The sequence below is a fragment of the Neolamprologus multifasciatus genome, chromosome 20 (assembly GCF_963576455.1).
Source record: "Neolamprologus multifasciatus chromosome 20, fNeoMul1.2, whole genome shotgun sequence".
Classification (NCBI taxonomy): Eukaryota; Metazoa; Chordata; class Actinopteri; order Cichliformes; family Cichlidae; genus Neolamprologus; species Neolamprologus multifasciatus.
In genome coordinates, this window is record NC_140458.1 from 4,037,333 (window position 1) to 4,056,502 (window position 19,170).

Genomic DNA, 19,170 nt, shown 5'->3' on the forward strand with positions numbered 1-19,170 from the left:
CCGCCTGTTGTTTGTTTCATGACTTAATTTATCTACACTGCATCAAGTCAACTTTGTCTGTTATTAAGTCTCAGGCGCACTACCGTAGAGTTTAAATAGAAGGGTAAACGGCGCTCACTCCTTCTGTGACCTCATTTCTAGTTTCACTTCTTGTTTAATGCAACCTGATGTTCATTTATTGAGTTATAGTCCCCAGTAGATAAAACGGGGTTTGTGTATTCAGACAGATAAGTTGTTATCACACGAGCGTGTGGTGACACATAATGAGGCAGGTGGTTTAAAAACACCAAAAGAATCAGAGTGAAACCTCAACCCGTTCATGAAGCTAACAGTGAGTGATCGGTTAGCTAAGTGACTTCCTATATTTTATTTTAAAGGTGTAATCTAAGGTTCAGTACACGTAACAGTGCGACAGACCACTGTGGTTTGATGTGGGTGTCATTAACAACTGTGGTTATACTGGGAGTCTTTAAACCATATCTTCTACCTGGACACAGTTAAAGTCTGCAGGAGATTCAAAGGTTGGACTGAACCTGACGATTAAAGACAGTCAGCTCCAAAGCGTGAAACTTGCTCCGAGTGTGGTGATGGGAGACGTTTCCATGGAGCAGAAACTGTGATGAGCTGTTGATGTGTGATTGGCAGGTCTGAGGGACTGGTACCTAAGGAACACCTTAGGCTCCTCCCACCAGAACCAGGCCAATGGAAAGGTGACTGCAGGGACCAACGGCAGCAAGATGAATGGAGGGGTCAAAGGTCAGGCGGGAGGAGGCGGGGCTCTGCAGCGGAGACGGACGACACACGGTGTCATTCAGCAGTCGGCCTATCAGACGGAGACGAATCATCGTCAGCACGCTGCGCCGCATCACAAACACACGCTGCCGCATTCAGCCACGTTCCACGGACACCCGCTGCACGGCAGGTATGGGTCAGATGACCACGCCCCCTTTATACTCAGAAGTTTGTTACATAGTTTAAGACGCAAACGTGTCCGGACTAAAAGTAGATTAAAATCATAAAAACCTGCTAAAATCTCCTTTTTTTCGAAGGACGCTTTTTCTTCACTTCTAGTCTTTGCTTTGAAAGCCGGAGCGTCCGACTCGTCTTTGATCACAGCAGGCTCTTTATTCCAGACACGGCAGCAAAAATCTGCTTAGATCTTCCAACATGATTATCCTCAAGCTCGATGATGGTAATCGGTGTAAATTAGTCCAAACGTATTCAGCAGAGAGCGCTTCTCCTCAGCTTCGAGCCTTGAAGCCTCCTCGTTACAGATCCGCTCCAACCTGCTGGTCACCGCGGTCGGTCTGAACCCTGAAGAACTCTTATCCTCTGTTCAGCAGTAATGTTTGCTTTGAAGCTGCAAGAGCGATATTTAAGATGAGAACAAATGTTAAAGTACCTAAAAGGTCAAATAATGTCAGTGCAATGAGTTTGAGGCGACGTTTAGGAAGACTTTCTGCTGTGTGGGTAAATATCCATTTCTGTCCTTCCTACAGGTCTGTGGATGGCTCGCTCTACCACGACTCGTTCCCTCCTCAGAAACAGGAAGTCCCTCTCAGAGATCCGCCGATGGACCAACCGTCTCCTGGGACTCTGGTCTGACTCAGCAACCAATCACGATGCTGAGAGGCAGGCAAAGGGACTAATTCCAGGCTGGCTTCCTGGGATGAGCAGTATGAAGGAATGCATGTCCAGGTGTCTGAATCAAACGCACCTTGGTACTGATGGATGGGAGTTCCTCTGATCGTTCAGGATGGAAGAAAGCCCCGCCCACCTCGTCCTCGTCTGCCCTCAGGGTCGAGCTTCTGTTTGTAAAAAATGAACCAAACCCCAGACCAGGTCCAAGGAGGGAGGAGCACCTCCTCCCTCCTTGGACCTCCTCCTCGCTGCTCGGGTCACTGCTGCTCTGCTCGGTGAACTTCTTCTATCAGGGATGGACTTTAAGTCAACAGCTGCTTTTCCACCAAACACATCAGTTCTACTAGGAACTAATGACAGGAAGTTCCTGCAGCAATCTGTGTTGCAAAGAAGAAGATTGAGCAATTTCCTCTCACAGTTGTTAAAGTCTGGATTCAGAAAGTAATCTGTCTCGTTCTGCTTCGCCCTGATTACTGCCACCAAAAGTGTCATCTGCTGTGAAAGATGCTACATTTCTGGACTAATTAGAGATGTTCACATGCACGACCTGCCCTGAGATTTCTCAAACTATCCTAATGGCTACTTCACTCTGAGGGATTTTAGTTTCTAACATGTAAGCGACGTAAATGGCTGTGGCCAAATCTTTGGTTCTCTTCGCTCGATGGAGTTTCTCAGAGAAACGAACTCAGCCCGACGATCAGTGGCCAAAAGCAGCCGTAACTGTTCAGAAAGGAAGGTCCGGGTTCCTACGGTGGCATCAGACTGATGCTGGAACACCAGCCACATGCTGTACGCGTCTTTTCAAATACATTTTAAGATTTATTGTTAAAAGCTGCAGATGGACGAGCCGAAGACGATTCTCTGCTTTTGTGGAAGTCGTTATTTCTCAGGCGTTCAGATTGAAGATGGAGATACGGCGTCTCTCACAGGTTCCTGTTTCTGGGATGGCTAAAACAAAGACTCCTGGAGTCCTTTCAGAGATGCAGCCATTTTCTGAAAGGTTTTAGATTAAATCAGAAACTGAACGAGGTGTCCGTGGCTCTGTTTCTACACCCTTCAGACTGTGCTTAGACAATCAGACTCTCAAAACACCAACGAGGAGGACGTACCTCCTCTGAAGACAGATGACATCACCAGCTACCTGCAGCCAACCAGCAAAGCGCAAAAATAACTTTTTGGTGACTTGATCAGGTGACCTGTCGATCCCTCAGGTGAGTCCAGGCAGGGAGCGTCGCGTTGAGGTTCTCCAGCGTTCTCCCGGTTTGGACTCAACATCTCTGCACTAAAACTCGAGCACAGAGTTTACTGACACCAGCTGAACTGTCGCTGCTGCTGTTTGTGGCTTTAAGCAGCTGCAGAGCCCTCGAGTAGAAACCAAACGTGAACAGAATAAATCCCACCTCACTGCTGCAGAGTGACTCACAGAAGCTGACGTACTCACGAGTCTTTTCCCATGAAAAGGGAAATATTTTCTGTACGCGTTAATTTATCTGACAACTTCAGATACTTGGAAACGAGGATGCTTGCAAACGGGACACTTTAGTAGCCGATACAAACTGCTGAAAGGTTCATTTGGTTTCTGAAAACTCGACTTGAAATGTGAATATCTGACACTTCTCATTTTAGTAATTCACTTCGAATCATTTTAAGGTTTGGATAGTTTGTTGGTTTCCACTGCAGGAACACCGGAGAGGTTTTTAACTTTAGCTGCACTTTGCAGTGAGAAATTACAAATGCAGAAAGTCAAAGGAGCTTGCAAAGAAAAGCGTCTGGACTTCTTTAAGTTACTTGAAGACGTTTCACCTCTCATCCGAGAGGCTTCTTCAGTTCTAAGGTCCAGACGCTTTTCTTTGCAAGCTCCTTTGACTACGATGACCTGGATGACTGAGAACCTTCACAGACACAAACGCAGAAAGTTGAACCGGACATTTTAACCCCTGGCAGCTGTTTCTTATCAAAGAGCCATTTTCACACATGCAACTAACACAACTTTACTATGACTTCAGCCCATGTCCAGCTCAGTCAGATCACAAATAAACCAGTATTTAATTCCCGAGTGCAAAGTCGACGCTTTATCCGATGCATGAATTCTGGTGCATCGTTGCCTCCGAGCTGCTCATTCCAGGCAGTTTCCTAACTTTAACCCCAGAGAGTAATTTACATCATCCTGCTTTGTCCCCAAATGTGACAAAGGAAACTTAAACTCTTGTAGTCTGAACCTAGAATTTGAACGACTAGCACATATTTTGTCAGAACACCACCTGAAAGACTCCTTTCAGGGCAAAACAAAGGCACATGCTCGGTAAACGCCTATGGCGCTCTTCCACAGGTCACTGATTCGGTTTAGAGGATCCTTTTTAGAAATGTTAAAGGTGAAGTCATCAGTTTATCATTAGACATCAGTAGAACATCAAGACATCACAGGAATCCCCTCAAAATGTTCAACTACTGTGCCTATAAAAAGCAAAAGACACTAATTAAGTTTGGCTGCCATCCCCTTTGCTGTAGGCTTCTCTCATTTGTTTCCAATATGCTTTTCTATGGAGCTGAAACTTGGAGGGTTTGGATTGTGGTGAAATATCTTTTTTTAGTTATTAGGTATTCGGCAGCCTCCTGAGATGAGTCGCCTTCATGCACCACAAACAGCTGCTTCTAGATTTTCATAAGGTCTTAACAGAGCAGTTAGCAGAGTGACAGCTGAGAAAGTTGTTTGTATTTGTGAAAATTACAGAAGAAGAGTTAATAAATATTTGGCTCCGGTGACTCCCATTCATTAAGGGTTTTGCATTAACAGGAAGTGTAAAGGCTCTTTGTTGAATGAGGCACCGATTCAAGGAAAATACCCCACAGCTACCCGTAGTTCCTGCACTGGAAACCCCTCCCCAGTTTTTGTTGTTCGTGGTTTTTTAAGCAGTGAATCCAGATTATGATCAGCAGATGAATCCATAATGAAACAGTCATCAGCTGCGACACAGTTTATTCTCGCAGAAAGACGAAAATAGTCACATCTAAGGGAACCAGGAGTTGTTTGATCAGACACTCGGTTGATTAAGAGGGATCGCTTTGGAGGTTTCTGTATTTGTGGTTTGAATGAGAGCCAGATGTGGAGAAACAGCATCAGCAGCTCAGACCTTCTGCCCCATTCGGAGCCCTCAGTGAAGCCATTGTCCTGCTGAGCTGATCGGGACTTCAAGTCCAGGACGACTGAAGCAATAAGAGGAGCTGTTCCCAGTTTCCCTTTGCAAATTTTAACGCTCTGTAAGGAATAAAAACAAAAAAAACAAACCATTTGCAGCGACAATCAGGAAATGTCACAGTGGTCACAGTAGTGACTGGTTAATCGATGAATTTGAATTTATTCTGTTTTTTCTTTTGTTTCTTTTGGTACTCTGCTCCAGAAAAAAGATTTTATAAAAATGTCCGTGAATGAAATGCAGCATTTTCAGCGCTGTGAAGTCAGTGTTATTAATCCATAAGTTATTGATCAGGATCTGTGTCCACACGTTCCTACTGTCTGTATTTATTGATTGTCTTTCAGCGTAAGTTGCAGCTTTGCCTGACCCAGTCCCAGCTTCACTGAAACCGGCCTGACCTCCAGCTTCCCCCACAATGAAGCCGCGGTCACATGACCCAATATGACGACAAACTCAGACCAAGTCGGTAGATCAGACTGAGACTTGAGAGGTTACGATACATCAAAGAAAGTTTCTCAGGTCACAGATTCACTTTAGAAGAAGATTTTAAGACATTTTAAAGGTGAAAACATCAGATTTGTGTTCTATCACAAAAGCAAAAATCACATCTGATTTAAGTTTGGCTGTCGTCCCCGTTAATGTAGGTTTCTCCCATTTAGCACTGTCCTGTTTCCAGTCCTCTTCTGTTGATTTCAATGTGGATCTCAAACTTTAATTTTGAGGATGAAGAGAGCTGGATCTCCAGTTTTCACACATGACCTGTAGCCCAGAACTGTTCCAGGACTTACCCAAATACATAAAGTGGTCTTTAATCTGCTCCAGCTCTTGGATGTCTGGTGTCATGTAGGAGAGCCATCTTTGAGACAGTCCAGAGTGATTTGGTGCCTTATGAAGCTGAAGCTTCAGGCTATTTTCTAACACTGTTGAATCAGACATGAATGAGTATTTAACCTGCCAGCTGCCTAGGAAAAGTCATCGATAATGGGTTGTGGGTATGGCTGAATAGAATAAATCTATTTCCAGCAGTGCAAGAAGTTTAAAGTCTGTGTGGAAACAGCTGGAGACCAAATAGTGTCTTTACTGGAAGAGCCCACAGTGTTAGGAGGAAGGCCTGCCCACATTCTCTCCAGTCTCCAAGGATCATATTTTATCAAGCGTAGTTGAGGGAGAACATTCAATGGAAACCAAATGAATTTAAGGAATTCAGCAGCAGGTGATTCGGGAGAGGCTGGGAATGTTGTATTGACCTGGGAGTGGGTAATGGCCAAATCTAAATCAGGACCATTTGTTTGCATTTTTTAGGTAAAACGTTTTCAGTCATATTTTGTGTAAGCATCGCCGACCTCCAGAGATCCAGGCAGGGTGTTGGATAGTCTGGTCATGTGACCCTCCGGCTTCAGAAAGTCTCAGCATGCCCCTCTCCTCACGCCACGCTCACACCAAAGCAGAAACATGTGAAGATACGATGTAAATACAGCACGCGTTCACGACTGTTCGAGCTGCCGTACTGCTCTACCTGTACATAATACTGCAGCGCCACTAAACATACTGCATTACTGCAGTACCAGGTTGTAATGGTGTGGTACCAGTCTGAATATTTGTCACATTCTGTACTCTCCAGTAGCAGTATTAGCTTGAGTGCAGTACTGTACTCCCGCTGTAGTACTGGTAATGAGCAGTGCTAGTATTCAGGGACCAGGACTGCAGACGTGCTGATGTCCAGGTTCAGTGGAGCCTCTCAACCAAACCCTGTACAGTATTTTGATGATTTAACATTCCTTTCTTTCTGTCTCAGTATGAGAGTAAATTTCCTCCAGCTGAGTTAAGTACTTTTTTAGGTTAAAGCTCTGTCTCCTGTACTGCTGAAGTTGTACTAGTCTCCAGTACAGCTCTTTGCTCTGAGGGCCTCCTGCTGCCATTCTGTGTCCCAGTTCAGGTCCAGGACCAGCTGTAGTACCACTGTGTGGACTGTGGCTCTGCTACGATGCATTCAGGTGCACTGTGTACAGTCTGTTTTTTCTGCTGTACAGTAACTCTGTTTAAAAAAAAAAGGTTTTCTATCGGTCGTTTGTACTTTTTCCACTCTGAACTCTTTCTGATGTTTCACGATGGAAATGAATCTTGGTGTAAATAAAGCCTGAGGCTGTCAGCAGGTGCTTTTTAAATAAAGATTTCTCTTCCTTTAGATCTGCAGTGTTTTATTGTTGGATTTTTTTTCTCAGCGCAGTCACACAGAGGAGTAAGTGTTAGATACTCTTGTTTCCTGGCTGTTTTTACTCGTTTCTCACAAGTAAATGCAAGTGTGCAAACATCACGATGCCAACAATGATCTGAGAAAAGAAAATTCACTGACATCTGTAGTTCAGTGTGTCTGAAACAACTTTACTGCGCACACAGTAAAATAATACTGACAATGTAGGGACTCAAAAAATGTCTAAGGACACAGTCTTACCTGCCTCAAGGAACTTTATATTGTAAAGTAGACTCGACTATAATACAGAGAAAACAGAGAAAACCCAAACAATTACATGGTCCCCGATAAGCAAGCGCTTTGGCGACAGTGGGAAGGAAAAACTTGCTTTTAACAGGAAGAAACCTCCAGCAGAACCAGGCTCAGGGCGGGGCAGCAATTTGGTTCGACCAGTTGGGGTTAGTTGAGGAAGACGAGACAAAAACATGCTGAGGAAGAGAGCCAGAGATTAATACTAATAATTAAATGCAAAGTGGTGTAAAAACACACAGTGATTAATGAAGAAACACTCAATGCATCAGCAGCCTCGGCCTATTGCAGCATAACTAAGGGAGGATTCAGGGTCACCTGGTCCAGCCCTAACTATATGCTTTAGCAAAAAGGAAAGTTTGAAGCCTAATCTTAAAAGTAGAGATAGTGTCAGTCTCCTGAATCCAAACTGGAAGCTGTAATTATTGTCATTGTTAATATTATTATTGATAATAATGAATTGCAGTAGTCCAACCTAGAAGTAATAAATGCATGAACTAGTTTTTCAGTGTCACTCTGAGATTTTGGTTCATATTGACATCAAATCGTCACACAGTTGTCACGAATTTGTCCTCTGAACATCCACATTCATGATGTGAATCCATTCCACCACATGTCAAAGGTGCTCTGTTGGATTGACATGCGGTTACTGTGGAGGCCGTTTGAGTGCAGTGAACTCATCGTCATGTTCGCGAGAGGAGTTTGAGAGCTCTGTGACACGGCACATTACCCTGCTGGAAGCAGTCATCAGAAGATGGGAACACTGGTGATAAAGGTAAGGATGTGGTCAGCAACGACACTCAGGTAGAGTGTGGTGTTTTAAAATAATGATTATATTTAAATAATAATGATCTGGCACCAGCAACCATGCCATGTGCAAAGTCACCTCAGCCATCTTTCCTCCTCCTCCATCTGCTTACTTCAATAGATTCAGCTGCTGCCATGTGATTGTCTGATCACATATTTGCATAAATAACCAGCTGAACAAGTTTGCCTGACAAAGTGCTGATGTGTTTTAGTGTGCGGTCCAGCAGTAGGAAGTATTTGTGACAGAATATGCAAAGCAGAAACCAAATGAGTTCATTGTTTGTTTCTAAATGAAATCTTAAACCTTTTAACTCAAACTAAGGTCTGTTTAATACAACTAAAGAATTAGCAGAAGACTATGAGCTACCTGTAAATGAACACTCAAGTTCATTATTGCTGCTATTTCTAATCAATATGTTATAAACTGTATACAAAGGATGGAAGACACCTCCATGACAAACACGTTTTTAGGTATTGCTGAATTGTGGATGTGGTGGTTGCTGTTTTTGTTACATTTGAATATAATTTTGCATGTGCATTGTTTCCATTATGATTCAGTGTATGACTGCTACTTTTGAGCAGGTCTCCTGAGAGATTTTGATCTAAATGTAAGATCCTGATGAAACTGGGTATAAAATCATCATTCTTTCTATCAAGTGGAAGTTATTTAGAGAATTTAGGCCTTATGACACAAATTGTATTTTTTTTTAAAAAGAAGAAAAACGTTTATTCCTAATATATATATATATATATATATATATATATATATATATATATATATATATATATATATATATATAAATTTTTCCACTATAAATTTGCAGTTCTTTCTCAGACATTTGGCATTATTCTTCTCATAAATTTCCAATTATTGCTATGTCTTTTTATTGTACGTTTGCAAATTTATTTCTCCAAAACTTCTTTTTCATCTTTTAGTTTATAAATTTCCCATATTTTTGTCTGAAATTTGGTAGTATTTTTTTTACATAAATTTGTTAATTTTATGCAAGGTTTTTTTTTATTGTTAATTTAGTTTAATTTTTGTAAACTTTAAATAATTTTATTTGAAATGTATCACTTTAACCTCCAACCATCAGAGGTTTTATTTCATTTATTTATTTATTTTAAAAATATCACACCCCCTCCCCACCACCCAGCTACTTATATTTTGTTCGGATAAAAGCAGAAGGAGGAGAGGGAGGTCACGTCCTCAGTATCGGAACGCGGCCCGCCCTTCAGGGCACCTTGTGTCGGTATCCGGACGCGGCCCGCTGCTCAGGTAAACAGATGCTGAACTTTTCTCTGCCTCCGCCGGTGTGACCGTCCTCACACCGGTTCAGCGTAGCAGAAGAAGTTGGTGGAGGAGTGACGGCGGGTCGTGCGCGCGTCTGTCCCGGGCGGCTGTGAAGCAGGAGGAGCGATTTAACCCGGAACTTCGTGCGCTTTTCATGTCCACATCAGAGAAACAACAAAGTTCCTGTTAGCAGTTAGCTTCAGTTAGCAACCGTGGGTCCGCTGCCGGGTCACCCAGCCCGGAGTAAAGTTCGAGTCCGGGTCGAGAGCTGCTCGGCGGGAGGGCAGGACACTCTGCGAACGGCAGTAGTGTTATAAACGAGTTCGCGCGACAGCGTGCCGTTAGCCGTTTGTTACAGTCAGTGTTCACGGGAGACTTAGAAGCTAGGGGGACCGGAGCTAACACACCGGAGCTGGACTCTGTACACCGACACACCGACTGTGGATGTTCAACAGGTCACCGACTGCTGCTGCTGAACCCGGGTGAGTGTTTACCAGAGTACCCGGAACACTGACAGGACACCTGCGGGACGCTAAAGTGGAGCCGGTCCTCCTGGTCGATAGTAAATGAGAGCGAGAGAGCAAGGATCTTATTATTAATGTTATATAATCTCTAGACGTTCTCTATATCTCTATACGTTTATTAACGTTATATAACAGTGTGCAGTATGTCACAGCACGTTTACTGACCTTATATAACAACATTTTGTCAGATTATTACATATATCACAGACCTTCCTTCTGTCTGTTCACAACACTTATAATACGTATAAAGTTACACTAATCAAATCAGGTTACATGGGGGTGGGGTGGGGGTGTCATGTAGTTCATGGGTCACATACAGCTCAGTGTGGGCCAGTGAAAGCATTGCGTAATAATCTTTGGGTTATTCCGTGTTAAACCAGTAAAAGCTGAAAATACCTCCACGTGATCCCCCAGAATCAGCTGATTTCTTTAATATAATAACTTTAGCGTTTCTAATGAAGTAATGGAAATTTTTACCTTCATATTATGGCTGTTCTCAGAGTTAGAGACCCCCAAGCAAGAACACATTTGAGCCTTTATAACTTAATAAAATTCCAGGACTGAAAACATGTAAGCTCTGTTTAAACTGCACATGAATCAGGTTTAGATCCACTGCAGGTGTGACAGTCTACAGCCAACATTTAATTTTTCTATAATTCATTTTACGCTTTATTATCATGAGATAAAACATAGATTCAGCAGTGATTTAATGTGTATAACATGTTTTATCTGTGTGCTTATAAGTCACTGGAGAAAACTGGGAAAAGTACTTTGAGTTACCTTTCAGGGCTCAAGGGTCAGAGGACCACGTGGGACAGGTGGCTGGACAAACAGGTTATAGCATATGAAAGGTCTTTCCAGGGTCGTCTTCTGGCTGATATTCCTTCTGCATCAGAATAATTTTATGTTTTTAACAGAGCGTAAATGTGTTTTGTAGCTGGGGATGTTTAACATGGATATCCTTTTAAGGTATATAAGAAGACATAACAAACGGCCTGCGTTATCTCAAGAAAGTAAGAGCAGTTGAAACAGCTTGTCTCGAGCTGACATTACACGTGTTTCACAGATTTAAGTGGCTCTTTAAAAGCTCAGGTGGAGTTATTTAGGTCTAAGTAACAATTTTATTTGATGTTTTTATAGAACAGCAGATTACTTTATTAAGAAGATTAAATTATTGAAGACTTTTCTGCAATTTTCTCACCTTGCAGAGTCATCCAGGGTGTCGGATCAGACCCTCTGGCAGGCAGGGCTGCATGCGTGACACCCCTGCATTACACACTGACACACACGGGTGTAGATAATATAGAAAGGAGCACATTCATGTGGGGGTCCTGGAGGAAATTGTGAGAGTCAGGCCCTTAATTTCCTGAATTCTGCTGAATGGGTCATGCACCAGATTTTACTGCTAATGTCTTTATTTATGGGTGAAATCAAAGAGCTCTCCCAGTTAAGACTGGTTGGTCTGACTCCACCAGAGCAGTGGTTTAGTCTCAGACAAAGCAAGAAATGTTGATCAGTCATTACAATAAAAAACAAATGCACATGTCTTTGCTTTTTTTAGTATAATAAAAATTGATTGACGGCTACTTTTTTCACTACACGATTGTGAACACAGAGCCGTGCGATCCTATCATTCATTCACAGACACATGTTTCTTTTTGGAGGGCCTTGTTGGGCCCTGTGCAGCTGTTTGCTTACTCTGCAGTGTTATGGAGTGCATGAACTGTCTAACGGTTGCAGCTGGACTGAGGTGTAATCTAAAACCTGATCCTGTCTGCAGGTGGTGGCTCACACTCTGAGGTCAGCATGGCGTTTCCTTGACAAACCTGCATCGGTTCACAGTGGACCCGTCTGGGATCAGGTTCGGTTTGACCTTAGGTGACACGCTGCGATTTCTGTGCATCAATTGGTCGTTCGTGGGCTACCTGTCAGCATGCAGCTGACCTATGAGAAGCTGCCTGCTCAGCTGAGGCGGAGCTCCAGACTCAGGAAATTGACGGCCGTCCTGCTCACAGCGTACGCCGTCAAAAAGCTGTCTCCATATGTGTGGAGGAGGCTGCAGGTACGCACACACCTGTACACACAAAGGTCATTATTGTTGAATGAAACATTAAAACTATGTGTGAAAAAAAACATTTTAGTCACCAGAAATAAAAAATTTAATTATACTTTAATCATGAGAAATTGTTGCGTAGCTAAACTAAAGATTTACAGTCAAAGTAAAAGCCCAGCTTCAGGTTGCAGATTGTCTTTGATGTTTATCGCAGCACTAAAACAATTTATGACGCAATAAATCACAGAGTCACTAACAACAGTTTTCTTCCCTTCTGGCAACTTTTCTCACACACAAGCTCTTCATCAGGCTCAGTCACTCACATTGGAGCTGTTGTGTTGCTGCGTGAGGCACGGCTCCTCCCTTCTCTGCTTTCCAAAGGTCTAACCTGTCACTGTGGTTAGCAATGCACTAACATGGATATCTGCTAATCATTGCTAAGTAGTAACAGATCAATAAAACTCTAGACAGTCACGAACATCTTGGATGGTCTGTAACTCACAGCAGGACATTATTATTATTTCATTAAACATGCTTTGAGAGGCACAAAGACTACAAACATGGTGGAGAGGACCAATTCAATGAGTGAGCCTGGCAGACAACCATCAGCTGCAGGTGCATGGCAATCAAAGTGGCCACACCCCCAATGTTAACCTCACTAGATGGACACTGATAGATACTGCTATACAAATTTCACCCACTGAACAGTTCATTACAGTGGGTTTCTGCTGTAACGTTGTACATTTTAACATAGGAAACAATGGGGATTGACTCCCTTTTGGAGTTTGCTTCAGGCGTTTGTTAGAGGAAAGGCAGTTTCTGGGTATCTCAGTGTCGGCTTCATGTTTCAGCGCCAGAGGCTTCTGCCCTCCACCTGGACTTACAGGTGTTTCTTCAGTTTGTGGGTCAACTTATAGCTGTGACGTTTGTTCATACTGGTGTAATCAAGGCTTTTTTCACTCATATTGGCAGTAGCCAATTAGTAAAGTGAAGTATATAAAATATTTTCTTTAATAGACCCTGTGCACGAGAAAATGCTAACTTCCTGTTTTAAGACCGGATGTAGGGTTGTACATCTCCAGAATCATGTCCAAAAACACGAAAACGGGAAGATCACGTTAAGTTACAAAGAGCAGAGGTGGGAACACTCACCACTGCTGTGTCATGAAAAAATCAAATGATAAATTTTGACATTTGAAGCGTGTAGATTGATCGGTTGTTTACATCACTCAACACAAGCAGAACTGCATCACTGCAGCAGAAGACACATCGTCCACATTCAGAAGCACATCTCTGTATAGTGACTGGTCTTATGATTTAAACAGGCAAATGTTCAGCATTCAAACTACAGGTGAACAATAGTCAAACCAGATGTTTCCCCGTTATGTTGATATCAGCTAGTCAAGTACACACCCACACAGCATGTTAACAAACCGTGAAAAAAGCCACAAAAAGATAAACGAATGATTGCTGGTAAGGATTTCTATACATTAGTATTTATGAAGGGTATGTTGTGACTTACCTTCAAAATTACAGTGGTCCCTCACTATAACGCTGTTCACCTTTTGCAGCTGCGCTGTTTCACAGATTTTCTTTGCATGCATCATTGTGTTCTGCATCCTGATTGGCTGCAGAACACTGTCGATCTCCTCCGTGCCGTCTCTCCTCTACAGTACAGAATCGCTACATCGATCGCCGATTCATTGATTCATTAATGATTCATTGATGTTGAATTATCTCGCAGCTGCTCTATTCTCATGTTCTGGACCTGAAAACAGGATTTGATCTTTGGTTTTATTCTATAATACTGGACTTATTTTTCTACAAAGGTTTGAACTTTGAGAGTTTAAACAAGAGAGAAAAGTGTGAAAATGTTCATGCCTGTCTGAGAAAAGTGTACAAAGTGTGTAGTGACGGGTTTTTACAGTCTTAAAACATCTCTAATAATTGTAAAAAATAAAGTTGGCTACTTTGTGGATTTCGCTGGTTATTTTTAGAACATAACACCCGTAATAAACGAGGGACCGCTGTACACAAATACTGAGAAATATAACTTTTGAATCCTTTTTCTCTTTTGCTCGGAAAAATATCGACAAGTCGATGAACATCATCTACAGATATATTCGTTAAATGCCCGAGACATCTTGAGAAATCTAAATCACCGCTTGATCACAGAGTCTATTGTATATTTTCGGTCGATAGGAAAAATTCTTATTCTCAGGGAACGCCTTTCCTGATGCAACCTCGAAGGGACTTTTTCTCCTCCTGATCTCGAGCCTCTCACACGTTTCCATGTGTAAACCACCACACTGTGGAGCCACTGGAGATACTGTGAACCAGTGAAATGTATTTTCATTTAACTGTGGTCGGTGTCGTGACAGCCCTAACAAAAGATTCCTTTAGTTTAAGTCTTTGTTTAGCAGGAAGAACACAGGGAAGCATTAGTTCATGTGTTTGCTGAGGCCGGGATGTTTACGTGAAGGTGAGTCAGCCTGCTTTTCTGTTTGGATTATTTGTTCTGAACTTCCTAAATCCACAGACAAATCCTCCCCAGGATTATCAAAAGAACATTCACAAAAACCCTGAAAACTAAAGATGAGATTAAAATATATAAACTGAAACCAGGAAACATATTCTGGAAGCTGACTCGGAATAAACTGACCTGAAAACAGACCTGCACAGACATGTTCACACCTGTACGAACAGCGCAGGTGACTGTGGGTTTGTCTTTGCAGAGGCGAGCAGCAGGTAAACAGCTGGGTGTATCTGATCCATCAGTGGGTGCAGTGAGCTCTGCTGACGATGGCGGAGAGAAGAAGAAGCAGAAGAAGAGTGACAGCAGGTGTGTTTTTAATGGCAGAGGGTTTGCTCGCCTGTCCGGCTGCTCCGGGCCTTCAGGGTCGGGCTCAGGATGAACTTCTCGTGTGTTTCTGTCCTCAGGTCTCCGTCGGTCAACAGGGACTTTTTCCTCAGACTTTCCCGGCTGCTGAAGCTCTTGTTTCCACGGTTACTTTGTCCAGAGATCGCCCTGCTCGCCTTACACTCTCTCACCCTGATGTCCCGGACCTTCCTGTCGATTTACGTCGCGTCTCTGGACGGTCGGTCTCCTTGTTTGTCTATAAAGTCATTAGTTATCCATTGATCATATTTTTAGGATCAATGGTGATGAAGTTAGTTTGGCATCATCACTAATCAGCAGCATTGATCTGCTGTGTGTGTCAGGTGTGATAGTGCGGTGTATTGTTCAGAAGGATCCTCAGGCCTTCGTGCTTCAGCTCTCCAAGTGGCTCCTCGTTGCAGTTCCTGCAACTTTCATAAACAGCGCCATCAGATTCCTGGAGGGTCAGCTGAGCCTCAGCTTCAGGACCCGATTGGTTAACCATTCCTACCAGCTGTATTTCACCAATCAGGTAACACAAACACACACAAATAAACAGCTACGACAGGTGTGTTATCAGGACTAATGTCTGATTTTTACACTTCACTGGTTCATGCACGGATGGACGGGGACAGTCTCGAGAGACCTCGGGCCTTAACCCTTTAAGACCTACCATAGAACCAAGTGCACCAGAGCTTATATTATATTTTTACATGCTGTGGAGCCATTTTTGGGAGCATTTCAAGTTGATATACATCAATACAACCATTATAGCCCAAATTTTAATAATATGTCTGCATTAAGTGCATAGTAATTACATAAATTGCAAAAAAGTGCAATAAACTACAAAAAAATTTAAAATCATTTTTGTTTTTTAACATATATTTCTAGTTAGAGAAATTTAAGAGGCTTATCCCTCAAAACTGTAAATACAAAAAAGTTGCACAAAATAGTTTCCCACCACAGGAAATTTATTTTGAGTGTCTTCATAGTTTTATTTTTGAAATACACCAATTTTTATACACTGCAGGAAAAACGAAAATAAATATTATAATGCAAATTTGCAAAAAAGCAGCATATGCATCAAAATAAACTATTTCCAGCAGTGCAATATGAGTCCTAAGCATCCCAGAAACCACACAGAAAATCATAACGTCCAACATAACTTTTAAAAACACCAGTATAGGCTCATGAGGCCCTGATGGTAAAAAAACTACATTTCCGCAAAATGACGTCACTTCCGGTTTCGGGCAGGTCATGGCGGACATGCGATAGTTCGCGCTGATGGACGTAGGAAGTGTTACAAACAGCTGATCGGATCTGCAAAGCGTGTTTCTGGAATATTATGTTTTTGTTGCTGCAAGTGCTTTTTATGCAGTTTTTGCAAAACTATATGTGGAAGGAAACTGTGACCGAGGACAAGCTGATGGCATAAGATGTAAGTACAACTCCTGCGGTTTCATATGCAAAAAAAATTATTGTGCTAGCTTACGTGGTTGCAGAGCTACCGGGATTTAAAAATAGTTATGCAAAACAGAGCGTGCAGCTCCGACCGGCTTTAAAGGGTTAAAACTAGTACTGAATGACTGATCACCTCCACCAGGCTGTCACACAGCATTTCATTAAACCAGAAACGAAATCACTGAAGCACAAGTCCATCTTAAATCCATCACTGAAACCACAAATAGAAGTTTACAAACAAAAAACACAGACAGATCTTGAGCTCAGTTAAGATGAAGTGAAGCGGAGACATGGACTCATGAACTCTGCATCCTCTGAGCTAAAAGTGGACGTCCAGTTTGATATCAGTTAGAGTGCATGGGTAAGTCGGTGGTCTGTAGAAGCACCATTAAAGCTGAGTGATAGCATGTGCTACCATCCAAACCTCCTTTTTGTATTTTTTCAGGCGAGACAATACCAACACGTATTCTGCACATATCCCATTAGCATGGCTCCATAAACGAGTCTGTAGCTTTGAGAACTGGGAGAAAACTGAGCTGCTGAAAACATGTAGCATTAAGCAGGATCGGGGAAACATTTGGCTTTGGAACAACAGCAGCTGGACTCCTCGGTTCCCAAACACTTAACGAGTGTTGTTAAAAGCAGACGCAGTGAGAAACCTTCCCCTGTTGCTAACATCAAAGAAAAAAAAGAAAGAAATGGAAGTATTTCTCCTGTTTCAGGATCTGGGATTTTGTGTTTGTGCTGCTTTTAATTAAATGTGACTCAGATTATCTGCAAATCTTCACATTTTCTTTAGTTTGTGAACTGAACAGCTGTCAGGCACATGTTTCACACCTTCCTGCTGCCAAGTTCATGAACAAGACAGTCCGCAGAGCCCAGCAGGCCACGATTTCCTTACTTGGACAGCAGGGAGAAGCTCTATTTATGTTACCCTTAAGGAAGGTTAGCAGGGACAGCTGCAGCGCTGCCTCACCGAACAGTTGGTGGCTCAACTTGGTACTGCAGCAAATCTCCAGATTATTTTCTGACAGTCATTTATCTTCCGCCTTATCCGTTATCAATCAGTTCCAAGCTAATCTTTGACCCATTATTATAGTTGCATGTGTCCCACTTGAGGATGATCTTTGTGGCCTTGTTGTTATCTTTTGTTATCTCCTCCACTGTGTTTTATCAGTCCCCATCCTGACGGAGTGTTCTGAAGTTTGTATGTTCTGATCATTAGTCTGATGCTTATTTTTGACCTGTTTATACTCTGATTGGTGAACTTGTCGATCTCTGCAGACGTACTACAGAGTCAGCAACATGGACGGGCGTCTGTCCAATCCCGATCAGTCCCTCACCGAGGACATCGTCATGTTTTCGGCCTCCGTCGCTCACCTCTACTCCAACCTGACCAAACCCATCCTTGATGTGATCGTCACCTGCTACACGCTGATACGCACCGCCCACTCCAAAGGTTGCTTATGTTAGCGCCAAACGATTTCACGCATGATGTGAACACATTGGTGTGTTGCTTGTAATTAATGCTTATTTTTGACTGAGGCTGAGGTTGTTCTAACAGCGTGTCTGCGCTACATGTTTCTGCAGGAGCAAACACAACGTGGCCGGCGGTGATCGCCGGCCTGGTCGTAGCACTCACGGCTAAAGTCCTGCGCTCCTGTTCGCCTCGATTCGGGAAGCTCGTGGCCGAGGAGGCGAAGAGGAAAGGAGACTTGCGTTACATGCACTCGCGAATCATCACCAACTCGGAGGAGATTGCCTTCTATGGAGGACACAAGGTAAAAAAAAGAAGTGATCAGTTTGAATGACAGGTAGGAGATTTTCACCATTGCTGTTAAACTTTGTGGGTGGAGATCGCCATGTCTGTGATGGTCATGCGAGTTTGGGTGTGTTTGATTTGTAGGTGGAGCTGGCCCAGCTGCGGAGGAGCTACACGTCTCTGTCCTCTCAGATCCATCAGATCCTGCTGAAGCGCCTCTGGTACATCATGCTGGAACAGTTCCTCATGAAGTACGTGTGGAGCGCCTCCGGCCTGGTGATGGTCGCCGTGCCCATCATCACCGCCATCGGATACGCTGAACACGGTAAACACACTCCTGTTATCGGTGTACAGTATCACAGCGAGTCTGGTGCGAGTGTGGCGTTCAGCTGCTTCACCTTTGACCTGTCATGTGCTCAGACTCGGAGGAGGTGAAGCAGGCTGCCATGGTGATGAAGGAGGAGGAGCTTGTGAGTGAACGGACGCAGGCCTTCACCACGGCCAGGAACCTCCTGAACGCTGCAGCCGACGCCGTGGAGAGAATCATGAGCTCCTACAAGGAGGTATGCACGCCGCGCTTCCTCTTTTTCACCTCTGATTCTCTGGCTGATGGTTAACAGAGGAGTATTTGAAGAAGGCAGCTGCTGGAGGGAGACTATCACTTCCTTTCTTCTGCTCGTCTTCCTCCAGTCTTCACCTTGTGTTTCCTCCCTTTCTCCTTCGTGCCATGTTGATGTTTAACTGATGCACACTGACGACTGACTGCTGTGCAGGTGACGGAGCTGGCAGGTTACACTGCTCGAGTCTCTGAGATGTTGGATGTGTTTGAAGATGTGAATCAGGGGATCTACCGCCGCTCCGCAGACAAAGAGAAGGAGGAGTTAACAGCTGAAGGAGGGGGAGGAGCAGTTCAACACGGGCAGAGAGTCTGTGGTCCGCTACAGATCAGAGGTGAGTCTTGTATCATGTAACACCTCTGCAGCACTTTACTCCCAAACTCTCAGCTGGGTTATCTTTGGCTCTGTGTCATTTGTCGCTTCAGTCACTAAAGGGCAA

General features: G+C 43.4%; 2 protein-coding genes across 5 annotated transcripts in view; both read left to right on the forward strand.

Moving 5' to 3' along the window:
* The window catches only part of ccdc120a (coiled-coil domain containing 120a), a 41,563-nt gene extending 37,476 nt beyond the window's left edge, over nucleotides 1–4,087 (forward strand). For all 4 annotated transcript variants that reach the window (XM_085145232.1, XM_085145231.1, XM_085145229.1 and 1 more), the window contains 2 exons: nucleotides 646–922; nucleotides 1,500–4,087. In XM_085145232.1, coding sequence (XP_085001358.1) covers nucleotides 646–922; nucleotides 1,500–1,605 — 383 coding nt within the window. In that variant the 3' untranslated portion in view covers nucleotides 1,606–4,087. The remainder of the gene's footprint in view (nucleotides 1–645; nucleotides 923–1,499) is intronic.
* Nucleotides 4,088–9,382: 5,295 nt separating this feature from the next.
* Nucleotides 9,383–19,170, forward strand: part of abcd1 (ATP-binding cassette, sub-family D (ALD), member 1) — a 28,385-nt gene continuing 18,597 nt past the window's right edge. Inside the window, exons 1-10 of the mRNA XM_085145936.1 lie at nucleotides 9,383–9,918; nucleotides 11,741–12,022; nucleotides 14,749–14,855; nucleotides 14,954–15,111; nucleotides 15,236–15,423; nucleotides 17,637–17,811; nucleotides 17,943–18,133; nucleotides 18,259–18,439; nucleotides 18,535–18,677; nucleotides 18,888–19,065. Coding sequence (XP_085002062.1) covers nucleotides 11,894–12,022; nucleotides 14,749–14,855; nucleotides 14,954–15,111; nucleotides 15,236–15,423; nucleotides 17,637–17,811; nucleotides 17,943–18,133; nucleotides 18,259–18,439; nucleotides 18,535–18,677; nucleotides 18,888–19,065 — 1,450 coding nt within the window. The 5' untranslated portion in view covers nucleotides 9,383–9,918; nucleotides 11,741–11,893. The remainder of the gene's footprint in view (nucleotides 9,919–11,740; nucleotides 12,023–14,748; nucleotides 14,856–14,953; nucleotides 15,112–15,235; nucleotides 15,424–17,636; nucleotides 17,812–17,942; nucleotides 18,134–18,258; nucleotides 18,440–18,534; nucleotides 18,678–18,887; nucleotides 19,066–19,170) is intronic.